At 45.6% G+C, this 24314-nt stretch overlaps 1 protein-coding gene across 8 annotated transcripts in view; it reads left to right on the forward strand.

The window, feature by feature from the left end:
* The window catches only part of Kif3b (kinesin family member 3B), a 39571-nt gene extending 15489 nt beyond the window's left edge, over window positions 1-24082 (forward strand). For 3 of the 8 annotated variants that reach the window (XM_039104605.2, XM_063283364.1, XM_006235288.3), the window contains 8 exons: window positions 6957-8424; window positions 11444-11545; window positions 11742-11864; window positions 11955-12073; window positions 14530-14643; window positions 15284-15389; window positions 20269-20447; window positions 20761-24082. In XM_039104605.2, the coding sequence (XP_038960533.1) occupies window positions 7021-8424; window positions 11444-11545; window positions 11742-11864; window positions 11955-12073; window positions 14530-14643; window positions 15284-15389; window positions 20269-20447; window positions 20761-20857 (2244 nt within the window). In that variant the 5' untranslated portion in view covers window positions 6957-7020 and the 3' untranslated portion in view covers window positions 20858-24082. Of the gene's footprint in view, window positions 1-2115; window positions 2628-6956; window positions 8425-11443; window positions 11546-11741; window positions 11865-11954; window positions 12074-14529; window positions 14644-15283; window positions 15390-20268; window positions 20448-20760 lie in introns of those variants that run through there. The other 5 variants (XM_006235289.5, XM_006235287.5, NM_001106529.1 and 2 more) reach the window with 5 other exon arrangements.
* Window positions 24083-24314: the final 232 nt, after the last annotated feature.

Here is a 24314-nt window from a genome sequence, read left to right on the forward strand (position 1 = left end):
ACAAACTCTCACTGTATTCCCCAGACTGATCTTAAAGTCAAGCTCAAGTGGGCTCTGGCTTGGTTGGCATCTGGGGTCAGCCAATACCAAGTGTCTTTTAAGGATGGAAGTGTAGTGAGCTTTTCTTTCCCTTTTCTTTTTGAGACAGGGTTTTACCATGTAGCCATGTCTGTCATGAAACTTGCTTTGCAGATCAGCCTAGCCTGGAACTCACAGTGACTCCCTCTCCAGCGCTAGGGTTAAAAGTTTAGCTGGTGTCTTGTTTGCTCTCTTTAGTTTTAAAAGAGAAATGATGAAACGTTGCAAGTGAAGTTGAATCTGTCTCTCTCTCTGGTTACATTTTCTAACGTGTTTCCTCCATTGTCCAGTTTGGACAGTGGACAACCGTCATCTGGTGCAAACCACTCTCTATAACTTGATATGGGTTGGTTGGTATTTTTGGGAACCGGGTCCCATTTGGTCAGTGTCAGTCTGGACTAAAACTTGTCAATTCAAGGATTAGCTAACTTTTTCTGTAAAAGTCTAGATGGGAGATACTGTGGGTGTGGGAGTGGAGAGCTTATTTTCTCTGCTGAAGCCACTGCGCTGCACTGGTTTGTAGTCACTGTAGCGCTAGGCGCATGCAGAGCAGGGTCATGGCTGTGTGTCAGCGAAGCGTGTTACAGAGATGGGCATGGACCTGATTTGGGCTGTGCTCTGCAGACCTCTTATGTATTGCTTTTAAAAATATATATATTTATTTTCTATATGTGAGTACACTGTCACCATCTTCAGACACACCAGAAGGGGGCATCAGGTCTCATTACAGATGGTTGTGAGCCACCATGTGGGTGGTGGGAATTGAACTCAGGACCTCTGGAAGAGCAGTCAGTGCTCTTAACCGCTGAGCCACCTCTCCAGCCCCTTGTTTTGTTTTGTTGTGTTCAATCTCCAGCCCTTACTTACTACTTTTGCCACTGCTGTATTGGACTAGCTGCAGTGTGGGTGTACTATACTTTAGTTTCTGACTTTTCTGTAAATGGATCTGGAGGCGTCCACTTTGTTTTCTGATGTAGCGCTGCTGAGCTGCAGTGGTAGCTCAGTCGGTGAAGTGTTCGCATAAACTAGACATGGTGGCACATGCCTGGGATGCTGCCACTGGGGAGATAGAGGCAGGAGAGTCCTAAGTTCATGCTGGCCTTAGTTAAATGGTGAGTTTGAGGCCAGCCTGGGCTACATAAGACCCTGTCTCAAAAGCAAAAAAGAAGCGTCCTTTCTGTTTCTGCACACATGCGAGGTTCCATCAGGACATGAATATGTGCAGAAATTCTAGTTGCTGAGGGCTTTGATGCTACAAGCTGAGCCTGGAATTCCCATGGCTTAAGGACAGCTGTACCACGGAGCTGCAGCTTGTCCTATTTTTTTTTCTTTGAGTCAGGGTCTCACCGTGTAGCCAGCCATAGCTGGCCTAGATCCTACCAATCGGTAGGCTCACAGGCATGCACCGCCATGTCTAGTTTATGCAAGTCCTCCACTATGTAGACCAGGTTCCCCTTGAACTCATAGAGCTCTGCCTACCTCAGCCTCCTGAGTGCTGGGCTGGGTTTTTTGGTTTTGTTTTTTTGTTTTGGTTTTTTAGTTAGATGTATTTATTTTGTATGGATGTGTTTGTGACTGTGTGTGTGTGAGAATGTGTGCATTCGTGTGCCTGTCATTTTGTATGTGTGGAAGTCAAGTCAACCTTTGGGAGTCCATTCTCTCATTCTGTCAGGTGGGTTCCAGAGACGAAAGTTGTCAGACTTGGCAGCAAGCATCTACCCAATGAGCCATTTCACTGGCCCTCCCTGATTGATTGGTTGGTTGGTTGATTGATTGATTGATTGATTGACACAGGGTCTAACTGTAGCTCTGACTGATCTGGAACTTACCATGTAGACCAGGCTGGCCTCAAACTCACAGATATCCACCTGCCTCCACCTCCTGAGTGCGAAGATGTGCATCACTGTGCCAGCCGCTGCCCTTGTGGGTTTTTTTTTTCTTTTTTTCGGAGCTGGGGACCAAACCCAGGGCCTTGTGCTTGCTAGGCAAGCGCTCTACCACTGAGCTAAATCCCCAACCCCGGGTTTTTGGTTTTTTTTTTAAACACCATACTGGACAAAAAAAAAATGTGCTCTGGGGACTGGGGGTGTGGTTCCGTGGTATAGTGCTTGTGTAGCACATACAAAGTTATGGCCTCAATGACCACACTTACACTTTAGAAAACCAAAATCATTTCATGTCCATTTGTGACCCTCTGTCCTAGGAGCACATAGTCGCTCAGAATGTAGTCCACACCAAATTCTAGACTTTGAGATGAGTCTCCATGACAACCAGCAAGGGCAACATGAATTCAAAATGAAGTACTTAGGGAAGAGTGTGGAAGACTGTGGTCCCCTGAGAAGCAGGTAACTGATCTTCTCAGCAAGCACAAACCACAAGGTTGAAGAACACAGCATGGCACAGCCAGTCAGCCAGTGGGTGTTTACCAGGGACGAAGGGTCTGACAGAAAAGGTTCTCAGGAAGCAGGGGACAGGTTGCTGACCGAACTGCTGGATTTCTCTCAAGATTTAACACTCTGTGATTAGACCTGCAGGAGAGCAGAAAGAAGGTAATGAGAGAGTCCAGCATCATCCCAAGAATGCCCTCTGTGCTGAGGAGGACCCAGACTAAGATTTGAAGTCCCGGGGGCAGGAAGTTGAATTGAAATAGAATTAGTCTTCCTGAAGTAAAACATCAATAATACATGGCGACCAGCCTCGCCGTGTAAGCTCAGAAAAGAAATGTGTTGAGAGTTGAGGAGATTGAATGAGAGGACTCATTTTGAGGAGTTCCTTCCTTTGTTAGGAGTTTTGAAGATGAATGTGGATCATTAAACACTTCCTTGTTTCCCATCATACATCACAGCTCTAAAAATGTACGGAGCTGTAATGAAGTCAGCAGGCCCTCGGGTCGTCTTTGCATAGGATTTTTATGCAGCAGACTCAGGCCACATGTCTTCACAGGTGTGAGTGGGACAGGCAGACTGCCGCCTCAGGAGGACGCCATGCACAGGATGCTGTCTGCTCACAGTCCAGCCCCCTTAGACTCGGCAGACTCCCTCCCTGTCCAGCCGCCAGGTGCTGCATCTGATGCCTTCCCCAGGGAGGCTCTGAGGCCAGTGTTTCCCTTTGTACCCACACCAGCTCGCTAGGCTTCGGCTGGAATTGGGAGAGGTGTGGCATGTCCTAGTTTGCTTTGTGTTGCTGTGGTAAAACTCCACGGCCTACAGAACTTGGGGAGGCAGGGGGATTGATTGGCTTGCAGGTCACAGTCCATCATGAAGGAAACCCAATCAGGAACTCAAAGCAGGAACCCGCATGCAAGGCTACGGAGGAGCACTGCTTACTGACTTCTCCTGGCTGGCTCAGCCTGCTTTCTTATACAACCCAGGGCCACCTGGCCAGTGATGGCACCAGCCACTGTGGTCTTGCAGGTCAGACCTGAGTCCTGAGAATGCCCCCTAGGTTTGCCTTCAGGGAGCTCTGAGGGGGCTTTTCTTGGCTGCGGTTCCTCAAATGGATGTAGTTGATGAAAACCAACTAACGAGAGGTGACTGGGCACAGTTACAGCTGGGGACAGCCACAGAAGGAAGAGCCATTCCAACGCTTGCTCTCCCTGTTTTCACACCTTTTAAATTAATTCATCAGTTTGTTTGACACAGGATCTCAGTATGTAAACCTGGCTGACCTGGAACTCTCTGTGTAGACCAGGGTGATCCAGGCTGGGATTAAAGGTGTGACCACTATGCCTGGCTTTAGCATCTGGTTCTTTCTTCCCATCTGACAACATTCCTATCTGATTTTATTTTTTTAAACTTTGTAAAATATTTTATTTTATTTCTGTGTATGAGTGTTTTGCTCACATGTATGCCTGATGCCCAGAGAGACCAGGAGAGGGTGTGACATCCCATTACAGATGGTTGTGAGCCACCATGTGGTTGCTGGGATTTGAACTCAGGACCTCTGGAAGAGCAGTCAGTGTCTTAACCGCTGAGCTGTCTCTCCAGCCCGATGGGGTTTAGTTCTTATTGGGTGCCAGTGAGTATTCGATCTCATCTTTTAAAAGTGGGAAACTACAAACTAATTAGTAGAAAATTGTTGTTTAGCCAAAATTAAGGTTTAGCCATGTAGTCTGTGCAGTGACCATTTATGACAGTTTTAGAAGGATTTTCTCTTTGTCTTTTTTCTTTTACATTCGGAGAATTGAAGCTGTGGCTCCCATGTTCTAAGCGTGTGCTCTTCTGCTGAGCCCCACCTCCACCCCAAACCCTGTAATGGTCACTTTGACCCATCGTCATAGAAGCATCTGGGCACGGTAGAGACATTGTAAGCACCTTTGCCAGTGCCTTGAGGTTTGCTGGTCACCCTAAAGAAAGGTGAGGGACCTGTGTTTGCAGAACTTTCAGAAGACACATTCAGAGAGTAAGAGCTACTCAGGTTCTTCATTCTAATTTTTTTTTTCTTTTTTTTCGGAGCTGGGGACCGAACCCACGGCCTTTCGGTTGCTAGGCAAGCGCTCTACCGCTGAGCTAAATCCCCAACCCCCTTCATTCTAATTTTTATTTTTGCTTTTTGTGTAATACTTTTTACCAATTCTTTGAGAATGACACACAGTGTACCTTGGTCATATGTGCCCTAACTTACCTTTTATTTTCCCCACATCTCCCTTCCATGGCCCCTTTCACGTCCTGGTTCTTTTCTCTTACTTTTTGTCTTTTAATAATCCACCCAGTCCAGCTAATTCTGTTCATATACTCCTGGATATGTCTATCCACTAGAGGGTGAAGACCTACAGGGGCCAACACTCAAAGTCGACCACTCTCCCCAGGAGTCCTCAACAGTCAGTAGTTCCTTAGGGAGAGCTGTAGAATGTTGACTGGCTTGATCTTCATCTATGAAAGCCAGCCTGCAAGATTCGCCCTGATCAGCTCCAGCTGATTCCTTCACCCTCTGTGACCAAGGGTGTGGTGTCTTCAGCAGGAGGCTTTCACCATTGAGTTCTGGTGGGTAGCCAGGAGCACTCACAGTGGTCTTTATTATTTGTGGGTCTCTGGGACACCCCTGACCAACCAGTTGAGGAGAGGCATCCCACATGTGGCACTGGACTTTTTTGATTTGTCAACTATGGCTTCTGGGAGGAGCATTGGCATCCTTTTAGGATAACTCCAACTATTCTGTGTGTACAGTTACAAATACATACATTCTTTACTCAGCAATTCAACTTCTAGGAATTTATTTCTATATGTTTGTCTATATGTGGAATGATTATATGTCCTAGGTTCTCAGGATGGACTCTCAAGGACAGGTAAAGTGTGTCTGTTTTTCTGTTTGAGACGGATCTTACTATGTAGCCCAACCTGGCCTGCATAATCTTCCTGCCGTGGCTGGGTAAGTGCAGGGATTATAGGTATGCACCACCACATCCAGCAGCCTAAGTGTGCCTATAGCATAGAGGCGAAATACGCTGCAACGATCTATACAATGGGGCTCCCCACCCCCACCCCCGTTTGTTTAGTTCTTTACCTGTTCATTTTCTTGTGTGCTTTTCATGTATTTATTTTGGTGCTAGGTTTGAGTTAGCCTTTGTTTGCTAACATGTACTCTATTGTTAAACTAGACCTCAGCCAGGATTTTCCACTAGGGTTCACTCTTAGGTTCCCTGTTTAAGCTCATACTGTGTAAACTACACTCTGTGCTTCCCTTATTTAATTAATATATCTTGACATGAATTTGCTTAGCTTAACAATAAAAACTATGCCACATTCCTCTGTACATATTTAATCACCCCCTCTTGATGGAAACTGGAGTTGTCCCCACTCTCTGGCTATCACAGTGTCACAGCTAATTTCCTAGGAGAGATATGTCTCTATATAAGACATAGGATAGAATCTTAGAATTGTTTGGTCAGAAGGGCTGTATGTTGAAAAATTGAAAACAGTTTTTATTATATTCTATTTATCTGTTTGTATACCAATGTACACAGTTGTGGAATATATCAAGGTCAAAGAACACCTATTGAATTTCTACCATGTGAGTCTTGGGGACTGAACTCAGATCCTGAGGTTTGGTGGTGGGTTCCTTGGTGAGCTCTCTTGCTGGCCTTTGCACATTTAAAATAGTTTCAAGTTGTTGTCCTTAGGGGTTTAGTAATTCATAGAATAGAAGGTCACCAGACTTTTAAAAGACTTCCAATAAGGGTAGAGAGATAAGAATGCTTGATGCTCTTCCAACAAAGCAAAGTTCAGTTTCCAGTGCCCCTGTCAGATGGGTCAGAGCAATCTGTAGCACAGCCTCAGGGATCGTACAGCCTCCTCTGGCCTCCGTTGGTGTCTGCACTTGTACACCTTTCCACACAGAAACACACACACACATAAGTAAAGTAGACCCTCTGGGATGGGTTAGGGAGGGAGGCACATGCACTTTAATCCCGGCACTTGAGAGGCAGAGACTGGCAGATCTCTGAGCTCCAGGCAGCCTGGTCTACAGAGTGAGTTTCAGGACAGCCAAGGATACACAGAGAAACCCTGTCTTGAGAACCAAAAAACAAAAAAAAAAAAAAACAAAAAAAACAAACCAATAATAGCAATAAAAATAAAGGTGTGATACTTCATGCTTATAATCCTACCACATGTAATTTTTTTCTCTAAAAAGAAAAGAAGATAAAATGCATTCTGTAGTGTAAAATGAAATATTGATTGAGGGTGAATACAAATTAATCTTAGTGGACTGCAGTCTTTTTACTTCTGAAGCTGGCTAAGGTCCCAGGAGAAATACCTGGTGCAGTAAAGTAGCTAAATATGGCTGTCAGAAGGTCAGCAGGTAAAAACTGTGTGCCTACTGCTGTCAGGCAGGCTCTGGTGACAACAGTACCATGCTCACTACTTTTGTCTTTTTTCTAGAACCTTAGCATCTCGAGCCATTTTGGATTTGTAGCCCTCAAGGATAAGCTGGTCAGAGTTCATCATGTCCAAGTTAAAAAGCTCAGAGTCAGTCCGGGTGGTAGTTCGCTGTCGGCCTATGAATGGCAAGGAAAAGGCTGCTGCTTATGACAAGGTGGTAGATGTGGATGTGAAGCTGGGGCAGGTGTCTGTGAAGAACCCCAAAGGCACATCCCATGAGATGCCCAAGACCTTCACCTTTGATGCTGTATATGATTGGAACGCCAAGCAGTTTGAACTCTATGATGAGACATTCCGACCACTTGTGGACTCTGTCCTGCAGGGTTTCAATGGCACAATTTTTGCCTACGGACAAACAGGAACTGGGAAAACCTATACCATGGAAGGAGTCCGTGGTGACCCTGAAAAAAGAGGGGTCATCCCCAACTCCTTTGATCACATCTTCACCCACATCTCTCGATCGCAGAATCAGCAGTATCTGGTCAGGGCATCTTACTTAGAGATCTATCAGGAAGAGATCCGAGACTTGCTTTCAAAGGATCAGACCAAAAGGCTGGAGCTCAAAGAGAGACCAGATACAGGAGTGTACGTGAAGGATTTGTCGTCTTTTGTCACCAAGAGTGTGAAGGAGATAGAGCATGTGATGAATGTGGGAAACCAGAACCGGTCGGTTGGTGCCACCAACATGAACGAGCATAGCTCGCGGTCGCATGCGATCTTTGTCATCACGGTTGAATGCAGCGAGGTGGGCCTGGACGGTGAAAACCACATCCGAGTAGGAAAACTGAACCTTGTAGATCTTGCTGGCAGTGAGCGGCAAGCCAAGACTGGAGCTCAAGGGGAAAGACTGAAGGAAGCGACCAAGATCAACCTGTCCCTTTCAGCCTTGGGTAATGTTATCTCTGCCCTTGTAGATGGCAAAAGCACCCATATTCCATATAGAGACTCAAAACTGACCAGGCTTCTCCAGGATTCCCTTGGTGGCAATGCCAAAACTGTGATGGTAGCCAATGTGGGGCCTGCCTCTTACAATGTAGAAGAGACCCTGACCACTCTGAGATATGCCAACCGTGCCAAAAACATTAAGAACAAGCCAAGGGTCAATGAGGACCCAAAGGATGCTCTGCTTCGTGAATTCCAAGAAGAAATTGCTCGGCTCAAGGCCCAGCTGGAAAAACGTTCCATTGGCAGGAGGAAGAGGCGAGAGAAGCGGAGGGAAGGTGGTGGCAGTGGTGGGGGTGGGGAAGAGGAGGAGGAGGAGGGAGAAGAGGGTGAGGAGGAAGGGGATGATAAGGATGATTACTGGCGGGAACAGCAAGAAAAACTGGAGATTGAGAAGCGGGCCATTGTAGAGGACCACAGCTTGGTTGCAGAGGAGAAGATGAGGCTGCTGAAGGAGAAGGAGAAAAAGATGGAGGACCTGCGGCGGGAGAAGGACGCTGCTGAGATGCTGGGTGCCAAAATCAAGGTAACGTACGCTTCCGTGCTGTACTGGCCCTTTCCCTCTCAGCTCCTTTTCTTAGGTCAAAAACTTATTCAGCTAGGGCCTTGGCCTGGTGACACATGCCTTTAATCCCTACACCCAGGAGGCAGAGGCAGGTGGATCTCTTGTGAGGCCTGTATAGTAAGTTCAGGATGGCCAGCTACAGAGTGAGACCCTCTTCCCCCAATAATAGTTGAAATCACATTACATGAAGAATAATAATGGTCAAGTGTGTGCACTTTATGAAGACCAGCGATAAAACCAGTACCCAGACATTGCTGCTTCTACTACGGAATAGGACATCTCTCCTCCCACCATGTCTCCTCCTCTTCTCCCCCCCTTAAAGAACATGAATTTTTAAATTATTTAATATTTCTGTTTATATTTTTGAATCAGGGTTTTTCTATGTAATCCAGTCTGGCCCTGAGTCACAGCAGTCCTCCTGCTTCAGCTTACTCAATAATAGAGTGCTATGCCCAGCATTTTTTCTAAGGCAGGGTGTCATACGTATAGCCCAGAATAGCCTTGAACTTGATAGTAGCCAGAACGAGCACAGGCATGTGCACCGTGCATGCTTCATGTGGTGCTGGGAATCACAGCCTTGAGTGCCTGTGGGACAAACACTGCCCACTGAGCCACAGCCTCAGCTGCCATCTCCTTAGATGCCCTCCCCCAGGGTTGTCATCTGGAAGCCAGCGTGTGTTCTTCTCTGGCTTGTCTTTGTTTTAGCTCATCTGTCCAGTTCACATGGGCTGCTGCTTAGCTGCTAGCACGGTTCGCTTTTACTTGCCAGCGCTCTGTCCCTAAGAACCTGCACTGACACCTGTGGTGGTGTGGTTGTGTCCAGCACTGTCACTGTTCCAAATATTCTGTGGTGCTCCACTTTCCTCTTAATGTGGGCCATTTCCATGTTTGAAACCATTCTTGTGCTTGCCACTCTTATATACTACAGTGATTCATTTTTTAAAAAAAGATTTATTTTATGTGAGTATACTGCAGCTGTCTTCAGACACACACTTAGTGCATCGGATCCCACTACAGATGGTTGTGAGCCACCATGTGGTTACTGGGAATTGAACTCAGGACCTCTGGAAGAGCACTCAGAGCTCTTAACCGCTGAGCCGTCTCTCCAGCCCCTAGAGTGAATCTTTTGAAGCACCCACCTGCTTTACTCCTCATTCTACTAACAGTGGTGATTGTCTGACTAACTTTGATGCATTTATGGCCCTAAAGCAGTGCCTGTGAGATTTTAGCCCAGAACCCTGGTTGTATACTCAGGTTATACTGTACAGTACTTCTGGTTAGTTCTACCAAAAAGTTGAAACTCAACCCCCAACCTGCCCCCTACCACCATTTCTCTGTGCTGTTCTGTTACAGGGGCCTCTGAACCCAATGTGCATAGAGGCTCCTGACATCTGCTTGCTTTTCCTTAGAGGCTGGGTGATTATCTTGAGTGTGAAGACCCCTTAGCTTTGTGTTGTCCATCTAGCGCAGTGTTCTGTTCCCTTGGGTGTCCAGCTTTGGGCTGTCAGTGGGCTCTGACGGCCAAGGAGACTGCAAAGGTGGTTCCAGAGGTCTGAGATGGCCACCAAATGAGCTCAATCCGGAATTCCTCTGAAGTATTGGATTCTTACTGAATTTAAAGAAACCTTAATTTCTTTCCTAAAATATAGCCACATTTTCTCCCCCCTCCCACCTTGAGATGTGGTCTTGCCGTGTAGCTGTGGTTGTCATGGAGTTGTGTGGATCAAGATGCCCTTGAACTCATAGAAATCTGCTTGCCTCTGCCCTGAGTGCTGTGATTAAAGGTCCCAGTTGAAGTTTCTTAAGAGCAAGACTATGGACCTTTTGGTCTCTGAACTTGTGTTCCCCTGGCCTCGACACCATCTACATATTGAAGGCTCTCAGTCTGTGTAGCCTGCCCAGAGCTGTCTTCTAAACACCCAGGCTCCGTAGCTTTCCATCTCCCACAGCCATCAGCACTGGTGTCTACCTTCCTTACCTCAGTTGTCCCTGCTCGCTCTTCTTCCCTCTCTTTTGGTCTCCTTGGTCCCAGGGCCTCTTGTTCTTGCCTCATCAGGCTCCCTCGCCCATGCCCCCCTGCTCAGCAGCTTCCTGCCAGGGGTCCATAGCTGCTCTCTTCCTCCTCCTGTTTCGGGGGTGTGGTCTTAAGCAGTCTGGCTGTGCATTCTTGCTGGGCATGCCTGTCCGTGCTCCTTGAGGCTCTCAGGACCAAGCCTGGCTTCCTAACAGGGATCTGCGGCTTTTGCTCCAACCTCCATTGGCTGCATCAACTTCCTTATCCTACTCCTGTGCTAAAAATGGGAGTAGGACTTTTTTCTTAGTAGATCTTTATTTTTACTTCAGCTTTTTGTGTAGCTGTCCCTTCAGACAGGAAGCTGTCCCCAACTTCCTCTTAAAGCTTGACTCCTCTCCCTTCAGTGTGCCTCTCCCATTAATTACTCAAACTTTCTTCCTGATAGCATCCCATACATCTGGTTTACTTGTCTATGTCCCTAGGTGGACTCTAAGTCTCTGGTCTGTAGTACACCAGATATGTGTAGAGTGGGTCAGTGCCATGGATGAACAACCCAATAAACGACTTTGTTAAAAAAAAACAAAAAATCCCCAAACCCTGAAAAACACAAATGTTTCAAGCAACCGGACCTTCAGCGTCATCTGGTGAGGCCCCATCCAGCTATGGGCAGGGCGCATTGATATTCCCCAGACTGGCTTTTTGCTTGCTTGTTTTTGGGGAGTTGTTTTTGTTGTTGTTGTTGTTGTTTTGTTTTGTTTTGTTTTGTTTTGTTTTGTTTTTGGACAGGGTCTCAATATGTACCTCAGGCTGGCCTGTAACTTAAAATCTCCTAGCCTTAGTCTTATGAATGTTGGGACCACAGGCATGGACCATTATGCTTAGCCAGTCATGAGCCTGTCTGTCCTGTGAGGGGCTGTGTTCTGGGAGAGACCCTACAGGATGGATTTTCCTTTGTTCCTCACTCAGGCCATGGAGAGTAAGCTGCTTGTTGGAGGAAAAAATATAGTAGATCATACAAACGAGCAGCAGAAGATCTTGGAACAGAAGCGCCAGGAGATCGCAGAGCAGGTAACCTTGCGTTCTTGTATGGGGAGGAAGGCATGCACTGACACCAGGCCACAGAGCCTGTGGGATGAGATCAGCTCCAGAGGGAACGGCAGGAGCTGTCAGCCCATGCTAGCCAGAGACCGACTAGGAGCGTCCAGCCCGTATTGTCTAGACATGGTCACTAGGGCAAGCTGATGGATTTTGTGATATTGCTCAGAAACGTCGAGAAAGAGAAATTCAGCAGCAGATGGAGAGTCGAGATGAGGAGACCTTGGAACTGAAAGAGACGTATACCTCATTGCAGCAAGAGGTAGACATCAAGACCAAAAAACTCAAAAAGGTAGGAGACAGGGGTGCTGGGAGCCCTGGGGGAAGGGCTACACCATCTTTGAACAGCCTTTCCTCATCTGTGTCTCCCCCGGCTCTATAGCTATTTTCCAAGCTTCAGGCTGTGAAGGCTGAGATCCATGACCTCCAAGAAGAACACATCAAAGAGCGCCAGGAGCTGGAGCAGACGCAGAATGAGCTCACCAGAGAGCTAAAGCTCAAGTAAGTACCTGGCAGGTTCCTGCCAATGACTGGGTCTGGGAATGACTGTCCAGAGGACAGCCTACCTGCTTGCCAGTTCACCCTCTGTTCACCCTCTCGCCAGTTCACTGTCACCTGCTTGGTCCTGACAAGGTCACTTCATTTCAGCCTATTTCTTCCAGGTCACCATACAATCTCCCCATTTCTTCTCTGTTATTTTCTTGCCCCTTTATTGTAAACTTTATTTATTTATTTATTTATTTATTTATTTATTTATTTATTTATTTATTTTATTGAGCTAATGGACACCAGAGTATTCTTCAACCAGAGTACTTTAAGACCATTCATTGTTCTCATGAAATCTGGGCTTTTTAGACAGGGTTTTATGTAGCTCAGTATGGTCTCAGATTTGCTCTGTAGCCAAGGCTGGCCTTGAACTCTGGGTGCTATGTACCATCACCCTAGTGATGGAAATCAAACCCAAGGCCCCATGCAAGTGCTCCTATGGAGTTGTGAACCCAGACCCCTGAGCAATGTGTTTTAATGCTCTGTAGTGGATAGAGTGTCATAGCATGTCTGTCATTGAGCGCTTGCTTGCAAGGTTGAGGCAGGAAGATCACAAGCTCAGCCCAGACTACACAGGGAGTTCTTAACTTAAAAATAAACAACCAGACCTTGGTTCCATTCCGAGCATACACGTAGTCATTTACAACCATCTGTAACTTCAGTTCCAGGAAATCTGACACCCTCTTCTGGTTTCTGTGGGCAACACAGTGGTGCCCAGGCATGTATACAGGCAAAACAAACACACAAACACACAAACAAACAAACAAACAAACAAACAAACCTCATGCACATAAAATGAAAAATCTCAGCTCGGCAGGTAAAGGTGCTCAGTGCAGCCCGAGTGACTGTGCTTGATCCTCAGGGTGCACATCAAGGTGGAAGGAGAGTTTATCTCACAGAGTTGTCCTCTGACCTCCACACATGCTTACACACACACACACACACACACACACACACACACACATACACACACACGGGCACACAATAATAAACAATATAAATTTTGCTCTAGCAGTTCTTTTTTTCTTTTTTTTTTTTTTTCGGAGCTGGGGACCGAACCCAGGGGCTCTAGCAGTTCTCTTTGTAAGCATGTACTTCTCAAAAAAACAATCAGAATAAGAACTGTCAAAATACTAGTACTAGTCGTCATTGGATACTGGAATTATGAAAAATTATATTTTCTAATACATAAATAGAACCTTTGTAATCATATTGTGAAAAATAAGTTTTAAAACACCAAACACCCCTGGGTTCGGTCCCCAGCTCCGACAAAAAGAAAAGGAAAAAAACAAAAACAAAACAAACAAAAAAAACCACCAAACAACAAAAAGAGAAAATGTCACATCCTCAAACTGTTTGAGGAAGCCATTTTCTCTGTTATAATCTCTTTTTAAACATTTTTTAAATAGTCTGTTCCTTAGCACCCTGTGATGCTGAGACACTTATCCTGTGTCTGTCATATAGTATCACCCTTGGCATTGTTTGTTCTGAGGTTTTGAAATAATGGAGGCAAATATAGGCCAATCACAACCATAGAGATAACCTCGTAGGTTCCTATTTCCTGTTCAATATTTTTTTTATTATTCTTGCTTAGTAGCCTAGGTTGGCCTATAACTCACCTTGTAGCCCAGGGTGATCTTGAATTCATCATCTTCCTGCTTCAGCCTCCAATTGCAAGGACTGCAGTGTATATCTCCCTGATAGGTTGTTTGAGGCTTTCCTGGTCACTGGTCAGGTAGAGGCTTTTCTCAGGAATCATCTTTATTTTTTGCATTCAATTCTTACTACCTTGGATGATTAGAATTAGAATGGACAGTGTTCCAGCTTGAACAGCAAGTCACAGGGGTGGGAGAGCTTTCATCCCTAACCTGCATTCAGCACTGTGGAAGCCCATCAGCTTTGGGAAGCAAATGTTTGCCCTAGGATGGCTTCTATGTCACCCCACCCACCCACACACACACATACTCTCTTTGTCCACTCACATCCTTACTCTGCTTGTGCCTGGCTAAGATGACCTTTCCATATACCTGGACCGGCCACTCTTAGCACCTGTCACTTCTGTACTGCTATCTTTTGTATCAGGTGAGGACCGGGTGTCTTCCATGTTTGGATTTCAGCTCTGCGTATGATATTGGCCTGTAGTACTTGCTCAGTACTACAGTAGATGTTTGCTGAGTGACTTGACTCTTACCTCATTGCTCCATATATTCATGTGCACAGATAGCGAACACTTCGATTTATTTTGTTGTTGTTGTTTTTGGAGAAAGACTTTCACTGTAGTCTAGTATGGCATCATAGACTCAAGGAACCTCCTACCTCAGCTTCCCAGGTAGCTGAGACTATATAGGTGTGTGCATTGCCTGGCTCTACGTGCAGTCTTCTTCTGCATTCACCTATGTGTATTCTTACAGGCATCTTATTATAGAAAACTTTATTCCCTTGGAAGAGAAGAATAAAATTATGAATAGATCCTTTTTTGATGATGAAGAAGACCATTGGAAATTACATCCTATAACCAGACTGGAGTAAGTCACTGTTGACCTGAAGTAGGCTTGCCTGTGGGAAAACAAAGAATGTTGCAAGGTGGACTGGGGTGCTAGGATGTGGGGAGTGTGCACTGAAACTTGGAGCCTGCCTGCTGATGTTGTGGCAACCACGGGCCCAGGAGGTACAAGCTGGTACTAATTGTATTAGAAACTGGGAGGCTTTGTCACCCACGAACTAGTTAGGTATAGCGTTTCCCATTATCTCAAATTTTCCTTTCCCCTGTAAACCAAGTGTGCTAAGCCACAGGACAGAGGCATTATTTTGTATGTTAGCCTACACCTGGGCCATTCTGGGGCCCAGCTCTCTGTCACGAAGCAGGAGTAGTAGTATTGGTAGCTATACTTTTCTGCTGTCTACGAACAAGACAGTGACTGGGGTCCCTTCCAGTTAGAAAGAAACATGAAGCCCACATCTGAATCAGATGGCGCCTCAAGCAAAAAGCTAAGCAGTTATCAGGCTTCTGTCAAGCCTTGGTCTCAGAAGTTCCTGCTTTGAGTTCTTGCTCTGGCTTGGAGTACTTACCAGAGTACTCACTGAGTACGTATCCCATTGGCCTCATCTTGGGCTGTGGGGCATATTCCAGCAGGGCCTTAGCTTAACATTATCATCTGTTTTCAGGAACCAGCAGATGATGAAGAGGCCAGTCTCTGCCGTAGGATACAAGAGACCACTGAGCCAGCATGCACGGATGTCCATGATGATTCGGCCAGAGCCCCGGTACAGGGTGAGAAGACTGCTTGTGGATTTTAAAAACTAGTTGCAATTACATTCATTATTTTAACGTGTGCATGTATGTTTTGGGGGGCAGGGTGACACGCATGCACATGCCACAGCAAGTGTCAGAAGACAACTTGTGGCCATTAATCTTCTTTTTTTCACCATGTGGGTCCCAAAGTTCAAATCAGGTTGCCAGGCTTGGCAGCAAACTAATGGGAAAGGCAGGGGTTTGGGGTTTACTCCATAAAGTGCTTGTCTTTCGAGCAGGAAGACCTGGGTTCAAGCCCCAGAATCCACATAAAAATGCCAGGTGTGGTGATAGACACATTCTCACTGCATTTTAGTGGTGTGTGTGTGGGGCGGGGGGTGTGGGTGTGGGTGTGTGTGCACTAAACTAGTACATTGACAGACTTGGCAGCACACACTTTTCCTTACAAGCCATCTTGCCAGCTCTGGTGGTATGTCTTTGTAACTCCAATACTGGGGAAGTAGAGACAAGGGCATCCCTGGGTCTTACTGGCCAGCCAGTTTAGCATAATTGGTGAGTGCCAGGCACTGAGAGACCATGTCTTAAAGGAGGTAAGCAGCTTTCCTGAGGCCTGAGTCGGTTCTCTGGCCTCCATAGGCATGTGCATATACCTGCATCTGCATTTTCACACACAGTTAAAACAAGAGGTGAGGCAGAGTGAGAATTAGAACCTCAGGACAAAGGAGGAGTGGGGAACAGGTACCCTGTCCTCAGAGGCAAGGAGAGATGAACAGTGAGGGATCTGCAGGCAAGTGTGTGGAACTTAGAAAGATAGATGTTTAGTGGTGGGCCATGGGCCTTTGCTAGGAAACTGCTACTTTCATTTAACGTGTGTGTCACTTACATAGTCACTTAAAGTGACATAATTGAGCACTGTTTAACAACCCCAAAATATATTACAATAAAATGCTTCAGATTTTCTATTTGCTAATACTTTCTATGTGCTGGTCCTATACCTGATGTCTGATTGCCCTCTCTGATTGAACTCTGTGTAGCCAGCCCTGTTGTTTGGAAGGTAGGTGGTAAGTGATGGCCTGGGAGGCACTGTGCCTGACTAAGTTATAAAACAGTGTTACTCTTCATGGTGGCACACATATGCAATCCAGCATTCAGAAAGTATCTGAAGGCCAGCCTGGTTTGTATAACATGATCCAGGCCATCCAAGTTTACTTATAAAAACCTTATCTCAACAACAGCGCTAAGAAAAAAATTTGAATGGTAAAAGTCTGGTGTGTGAAATACATGAGCATGTGAACTGCTTGCCTGTGATTGTTGAAAGTGCAGTCAATTTAAAGTTCTTTCATTTTACTTAATTGTATTTTGCAACCTGTATTATTTTTGTAATGAAGATTTTTACAGGATCACATTCTGTAGCTTAACCTAGCCTAGAATCTCTATGTAGCTCAGAATATCGTCAAACTTAGGCAGTCCTCCTGCTTGTGTCTCCCAAGCACAGAGATTACGGTGTGAGCCGTCATAACTGGCTTTACTTTAAAATAAAAAAAACCAACCAAACAAACAAAAACAGAAACAGAAACAGAAACAGAAACAGAAACAGAAGTTCTCGCCTTTCAAACCAGAACCAGATGAACTGGGTGCTGTTCCTCCTGGTGCTTAGTCATTTAAAATAGAGAAAGAAAAGCAAAAACTGCTTATTGTGTGGGATTTTATAGGGAGGAAGAAGGGCAGGGTCAGGCAGAAGCCTCAGAAGCATGTTTCTAGCTATTTCAGATGATGCAAAATGTGCCAGTTTTTGTAAGTGAGTCAAGAAAATGTTTTTAAAGTGTACAAGAGAAATGTGTGTCTTTCCAGGGGACAGGCATGACCAAAAGTGGGGTTGAAAGCAGTAACTGATGCTAGTAATCAGCTTGCTTCATTGGAGAAATTCTGTGCTCTGCCTGGATGGTAAAAGCTGATGAAGGCCCCCTGCCTCTCTGGAGCCCCAGGGCTAACTTCCTGGAGGCAGTCGGCAGCAGCTGCTCTCTGTACTGAGTTGTCCTCAAGAGTTAGACAGGGCGCATCCACGAAATGCTGCTCTGTGTTGGAGGCAATTCACAAACTGATTATGAAGCAGAGCCCAAAACTAGTCCTTCAAGCTCAAGCCCCTGTCTTGCCCTGCACCCACTTCCAGGGACACACAGATGCCGTGCCTACAAACAGCTGGAACATCTGTGTAAGCTATTAGTGATGACTGTTTTCTTCTTCGCACCTTTTCACATCTTGTATGAGACATATTTATTGCAAAAAACAAAAGCAGAAAATCAGGGTAGAAAATTAAAACCATCTAACTTAAGTATGATGAATCATGCCTGGAAGGATGAGGCAGGAGGACGGCCACCTCATATACATAGGATAGAAAGAGATCACACACACACACACACACACACACACACACACACACACACACACACACACACGGAGAGAGACAGAAAGACACCTAGAATAATCTATAAATAGCATAGAAACAAGGCAAAATTGTTAGGTGACAAAGATGAGCATTATATAATCCAAGAAGATACTAGTACTTACAAGCTGCAAAGCCCAGAAACATGAAGCCAGGCTGGATGAACTGAAGGGAGAAATGGACAGGTCAGTTATAATTGTTGGCGACTTCACTGCTACATTTTCAGTAATGGATAGAACAGTAACAAGGAAACAGGAGATTTCAACAATATTAAAGGCAAATTAAACCTAACAATCTGTAAAACACTTGACTTCTTCACTCCCCAAGTAATTCAAAACATGAATTATCTTAAGTACACACCAGGTGTTGTGTTTACACCAAAGAATTCAGTGCACATGTTGTCCTATTCAGCTTTAATTGTCAACCTGACACAGCTTAGAGCCATCTGAGAGAACTGTATAGATTGAAAAGCTATCTAGATCAGATTGGCCTGTGGGCATGTCTATCAGGAGTTCCTTGATTATCAGTTGATAGGGAGGGCCCAGCCCACTGTGGTTGCCATTATCCCTAGGACAGTATTTCTAGGCTATACAAGAAAGCTATACAAGTAGGAGCCAGTGAGTGAGTAGCTGGCCAGCAACATTTCTCCATGGTTCCCACTGTCTTCAAATGCTGTGCCCCCTGATTAGTAAATCGTGGAAGAGCAAGCAGGCCTGAATTCAGGTTCCTGCATCAACTTTCTGCCCTGACTTCCTTCAGTGATGGGCTATAATCTTGAAGTGTAATATGTCTCTCCTCTTTGTCTCTGTCCCACTGTGTGTCTCTGTCTCTGTCTCTGTCTCTCTCTCTGTGTGTGTGTGTGTGTGTGTGTGTGTGTGTGTAATCTCCTTCTATCCTATGTATAAAAGGTGGCCTAAAATTCATTATAATACTAAATACTACTAAAGAATTTTACATAAATCCTGCCCCCTCCCATCCAGGTTATTTTTTTAGTTATGGCATTTGTCAAAATAATAGAAAAGAAACCATGACACATGTTCACACAAAAACTTGGATATGATGTATTATCAGTGCAGTTTTTTGTTCATTATTTAAAGTCAGAAGCAATCAAATGTCTGTCACCTGGTGATGTACATGACTTGGGATGTTTATGCAGTAACTTTTATGGCCATAACAAAGGGAATGAATGAAGCATTGACTTGGATTGCAATAAGGTGACTAATGAAGTGAGAGCTCTGAGTTTGAGGGTAGCTAGCCTTGTCTACAAAGTGAGTTTCAGGACAGCCAGGTCTACACAGAGAAACCATGAAACAAAACAAAACAAAACAAAATACCCAAAATAAAAAACAAATCACTTTAGTCCTACCAGGAAAAAAGTTATAAGACATATATTTTCTGGGTTTACAAAGATGGTTCAGTTGGTAAAGTGCTATCCATACAGCTATGAGGACTTAAGTTCAAGGACTTACCCATACAAGAAGCTGAGAGCTGCAGTCCTGGTGCTGAGTTAGGCAAGAGGATCTTCAGGGCTTGCTGGCCAGCCAGTCTAGCTTACTTGGTAACTTCAGGTTCACATAGATATCCTGTCTCAAAAAATAAGGATGTGCTGATGCATTCCTCTGACCCCAGCTTCTGGGGGGCACAGGGAGTTGAAGTGAGTTTGAGGTCAGCCTGGTCTACATGAATTTCAGCACAGCTGGTGCTCTATAGTGAGACCCTGTGTGGGAAAACAAAACAAAACAAAACAAGGGCTGAAGAGATAGTTCAGTGATTAAAAGCAATGATGCTCTTCTAGAAAATCTGGGTTCAATTCCCAGCACTCATGGGGCAGTTCATACCTGCTTGTAAGTCCAATTCCAGGGGATCTGACACCCTCACACAGTTATACATGCAGGCAGGACACATTCAATACACATTAATTAAGTAAGTAAAGAAAAAATGAACATTAGAAGTCACCTGATATTTGGCTTCCATACACATGTGTACAAACATAAATGTATATACACACAACTCTGTCATTCTAGACAGGCTCTTTTTAAACATTTTTTCTATTATATTTATTTGTGTGATTTTGGGTACATGTGTGTCATGACATGTGTTTGCAGATCAGAAAAAATACCTGTGGGAGTCAAGTTTCTCTCTCTACTCTGTGGGCTCCAAGGACTGAACTCAGGCGATAAGGCTTGGTAGTAGGCCTTATCTACCTTTAACTGTGAGCCATCTTGCCATCTCTTCTGGGAGGCTTTTTTTTTTTTTTTTTTTTTTTTTTTTTTGGTTCTTTTTTTCGGAGCTGGGGACCGAACCCAGGGCCTTGCGCTTCCTAGGTAAGCGCTCTACCACTGAGCTAAATCCCCAGCCCCTTCTGGGAGGCTCTTAATGGCAAATAGCTTGCAATTCTGTTTCAGAGGATGTCTGGCTCTCTTGCACCTGCTAATGACTACTATGCTTCTGCAGGCAGAGAACATCATGCTCTTGGAGTTAGATATGCCCAGCCGGACAACCAGAGACTATGAGGGCCCAGCAATTTCTCCCAAGGTTCAGGCTGCACTGGATGCAGCTCTGCAAGATGAGGATGAGATACAGGTGGATGCCTCTTCCTTTGAAAGTACTGCAAATAGAAAAGCCAAGGCCAGGTGAGTAGCTTCTAGTGACCTGTGTTTGAAAGGACATTTGAGCTAGATATAATAGTGAATACTTTAATCCTAGCACCCAGGAGGGCATGGTCCTATTCCCTGTTTATTTTGGCTTGCACTTGCTGAGCACCCCAAGTCCCTCCTTCCAGGTTTCATACGTCTCCTGACAGGTGGGTTGGCCAGGCCCGAGGGCCATGTTAGTTTAGTCGTTTAGTATAGTTCAAAGAAACCTGGTTTTCAGGCCATTGAGGAAAGACCACCTTGGAATGTTGCATGTTAGTTGGTAATGTCCACATGTGTTTGACTTTTGCAGGCCTAAGAGTGGCAGGAAATCAGGAGCCTCCTCTTCCTCCTCAGGAAACCCTGCATCTCAGTTTTACCCACAGTCTCGGGGGCTGGTTCCCAAGTAACCCAGCACCCCTCCCAGGGTGGGAACAGCATTGTCTTCTGAGAGAAAAGCGAGCACAATACTGCAGAGATGACTTGAGCCTAAACACAGAACCATTCCCCTGAGGAGGAGTGATGGCCTCTTTGCAGATTAGCCAACTTAATCTTCCCGAACATGCTGGTCCTGATCTGGCACTCAGTTCCTCTGGGAAGTGTCCTTTAATTAGCATCTCAGAATGCATGGGTAAGGTAAAATGCAAAGTCCAAGTGGACAGCAAGAATGACCACGACCTTGCTTTCCTTCTTTCTCCCCTCCCCACTTCCCTCCCTTTCCTATTCTCTAGCCTCCTCTACACACCAGCCTCCCTCCTTGTTAAACAATATGGAGTCGAGGCCTCCTTAGGACTGTGTGTAGAGCCTCGGCCTAAAGTGATAGTAGGGCTGACAAATGAACTTGAATAGGTACCTGCTTCTGTCAGGTGAAATGAGAGATCTCACTTGGAACCAAGCCCAGGATGGCACCATGGGCGAGCGATCCAGCTTCTGGGCCCTCAGTAGGAGTAGATCTGCCTGGAATCCATTGAATGGGGGTGGGAGGATGACTTCCAGTTCCTGCTCCAGAAGGACTTCGTGTTGGAAGCAATAGAAGAGACATTTTCTCTGCCTCCTGGGAGAGTTTGGGGAAATAGCTTTTTTTAAAATCTCAAAACCACGACCATCCTGTTAAAGATCTAAGTCTATAAACCAGTGCCATGTTCATCTCCCATGTCACTTTACTCTTCATTTGTCACGGTCTTCCCCAAGTACACATGCTCTGTGTGAGTGGGGCGCGTGAAGACCCACCAGCAGAGCATGCCTATACAGTGTGCTTTGAGGTGGGAGAAGGGAAGCTGGCTCTGCCTTCTCTGATGGGAGTAGAGTTGGGAAGGCATTAGGAACAGGCACTTCTGAATCCCCCATTTGGGTCCTTACCATCCTGGGAGCAGAAGAGTGAATAGGCAGTTGCGGACTAGGGGCAGGAGACTCAGAGCGGGGAGGGGAGATAGAGGTGGAAGCAAAGGAATTGTGTCTGCCTGGAGCAGAAACCCACTGACAAGTGTGGCTCCCCTAGGTGCTGGCAAGAAGAGGCTCTGAGTGAGCAGGCTCAGAGCGGAGTCCACACTTCCTGTTTACATAGACTAGTTTGGTTTATAAGTTTTAGTTTTCATGTTATGGCGCCTCGAGCTTTGGTTTAAGTTGGTCATTAGGTGACAGTTACTCATTTTCCCTAAGAGAAATGCATGAGTGTGTGGGGCTGTGTGTGCACAGTAGTCTCTGTGCTCTGCGTGTGTCTCTAAGAGACACTGAAAACCCGCCCAGCTTTAGAAATACTCCAACGTGCAGTGTTTGCCTTTGTCTGCATTAAAGGCCCACAGAATGACTAATCCAGGCTGGAAGCACGCCCCATGAAGTGTCTTGAGTCCATGATCCAACCCTGAGGGGACAGTGAGTCCTCAAGTCTGCCACACTGGCGTACCTTGCTGGCATGGTGCCTCAGGAAGATGGCAGCTCAGGTGGGCCTTGAGACATCTTTTCACTCAGCTGCTTGGTCTCCAGGGATATTTCTGGATCAGAGCCTGTGGGAAGGAGGAATAGAGTATAATGTCTTGACATTCTGTATCATGGAGATCCGTGGATCTTCTTGTCAGCTTCCTCTCTGAGCCCAGAGCCCTATTGAGCAGTTCCTTGGATGGAATGGAACCTATCTCATCTTTTCTTGGTCTCAAACCCTGTTTCTTCCTTATGTCCTAAGAACTTGCTTGTTTGACTAGGATCCAAATAAGGAGATATGTGCTCTAAGATGGCTGTTTGCTGGTGATACTTGTCTCTCTTACATTTCCTCACAGCTAGTCTAAATTCTGTAGGCTGACGACATTTGTGTACCAAAACAGGATTGCAAACTTCAGGTAATATCATACCTTAATACTGGTGTCTTGAAGTGGTTAATGTGATAGTAGCAGGGGTTAAGTGACACATAGAACTTTTCCAAGAAGACAAAGGAAAAAAATTTGGAAGACATGATTATTAAAGCAAGCTTGCCCTGTCCTCAGCTGGGTTCTTACGGTGGTCTGTGGACACCAAGTAGAAGGCCACCTATGTGGTGATGAAGCTGTCCCTTCCCGGATAGCCTCTGGTGCTTCTCTTTTCTCAATACGGATCCGATACTGAAGAGAGCAGATGGTAAAAATGTCTTGCTGCCCCCAGAATGCTGCTGCTTTGAGTTCTGAGTTGAGCCAAGACTATAGAGGATGCATGAAGCTCACTGAGGGACCAGAGCTTTATGCTGTCATCTGTCTGGGATGCTGGAAGGCCACAGCCTACAGTAGCCATTGTAGTTTAGAAGCAAGTCTTTAAAAGGATCTAAGAAGATCGTCTGGGAGGAGTTTGAGGCTGCACATACAATCCTTTTTGGACTCTTTTCCTCTGCTCGGTAGAATGTATCTGACATTGTATCAGATGACACAATTTCCAGATCCTTACAGTCAGAGTCAGAGTCCCCAAACCATAGGCATGAAGCACTTTCTTAAGACTGACCTACGTTGAATTGCTCCCTGTCTGATGCCTGCATGCTGCTTGAATTGTCCACCTACATCTCCATGACCAAGGGTGCCAGGATGCAGTGCAGCTCAGGCACGGGCCGCTCGTCTGCTCTCCCCAGCTCTCGCTAAGTCCTCCTTCACCGAATGTAGACTGCCAAGTTTCTGAGAAGCGCCAGTCCCCTGCTAACATAGACTATCAGTTCTGCCTCACTGTGCCTCTTGAGTTTGAGGGGTACTATGGTCATCGTAGACCATCCAGACACCATCTGTGAATGAAATGGGGCCACCAAGGCACTCCAATGAAATTGCCATAACGAAAACCTCAGCGGGAACTAGGTCAGAGCAGTTACCGACAGTTACCGTGAAAGTCCTGGCCTGGTATACTCAGACTCTAGCACCTTCCTCTGCCCATCTCGTGAATGAAACACTTCTGAGGTTCTTATGGAAGGAGTGATGTGGGCAGGCAGGAGGGGGGCGCGATGGCTCTTTGGAGTTACTATTGACCTTGACCTTCTCTTCGGCTGTCTTTAGATAAAGGCTATGCCAGTACTTGGGACTTAAGTTTTACAATTGATATTTATTTGTATTATCTCTTTGTCTAGCGATGTAAAAGTGATTCTAAACTAAAATGTGTAATAAAATCAATCAGATTTATTGTATGTACAAAAAGGTGTCCTTGTAAATGATTACCTTATAAAATGATTTGCCGATGGCTGTGGTTTCCTTTTAATGTTTAAACTGTTCTAATTACAGAATAGGAGACTATCAGCATTGAATTATAATACGGACATATAAAAATACAGCTCGGAGAGTGACATGGGGCAGGGCCCAGGTGTGGCTTAGAGGTAGAACTTCTCCTAACGTGTGCAAGGCATCATCACCAAAAGGAAGGAAGGACAGA

This window comes from Rattus norvegicus, chromosome 3 (assembly GCF_036323735.1).
Source record: "Rattus norvegicus strain BN/NHsdMcwi chromosome 3, GRCr8, whole genome shotgun sequence".
In the NCBI taxonomy this organism is placed as follows: Eukaryota; Metazoa; Chordata; class Mammalia; order Rodentia; family Muridae; genus Rattus; species Rattus norvegicus.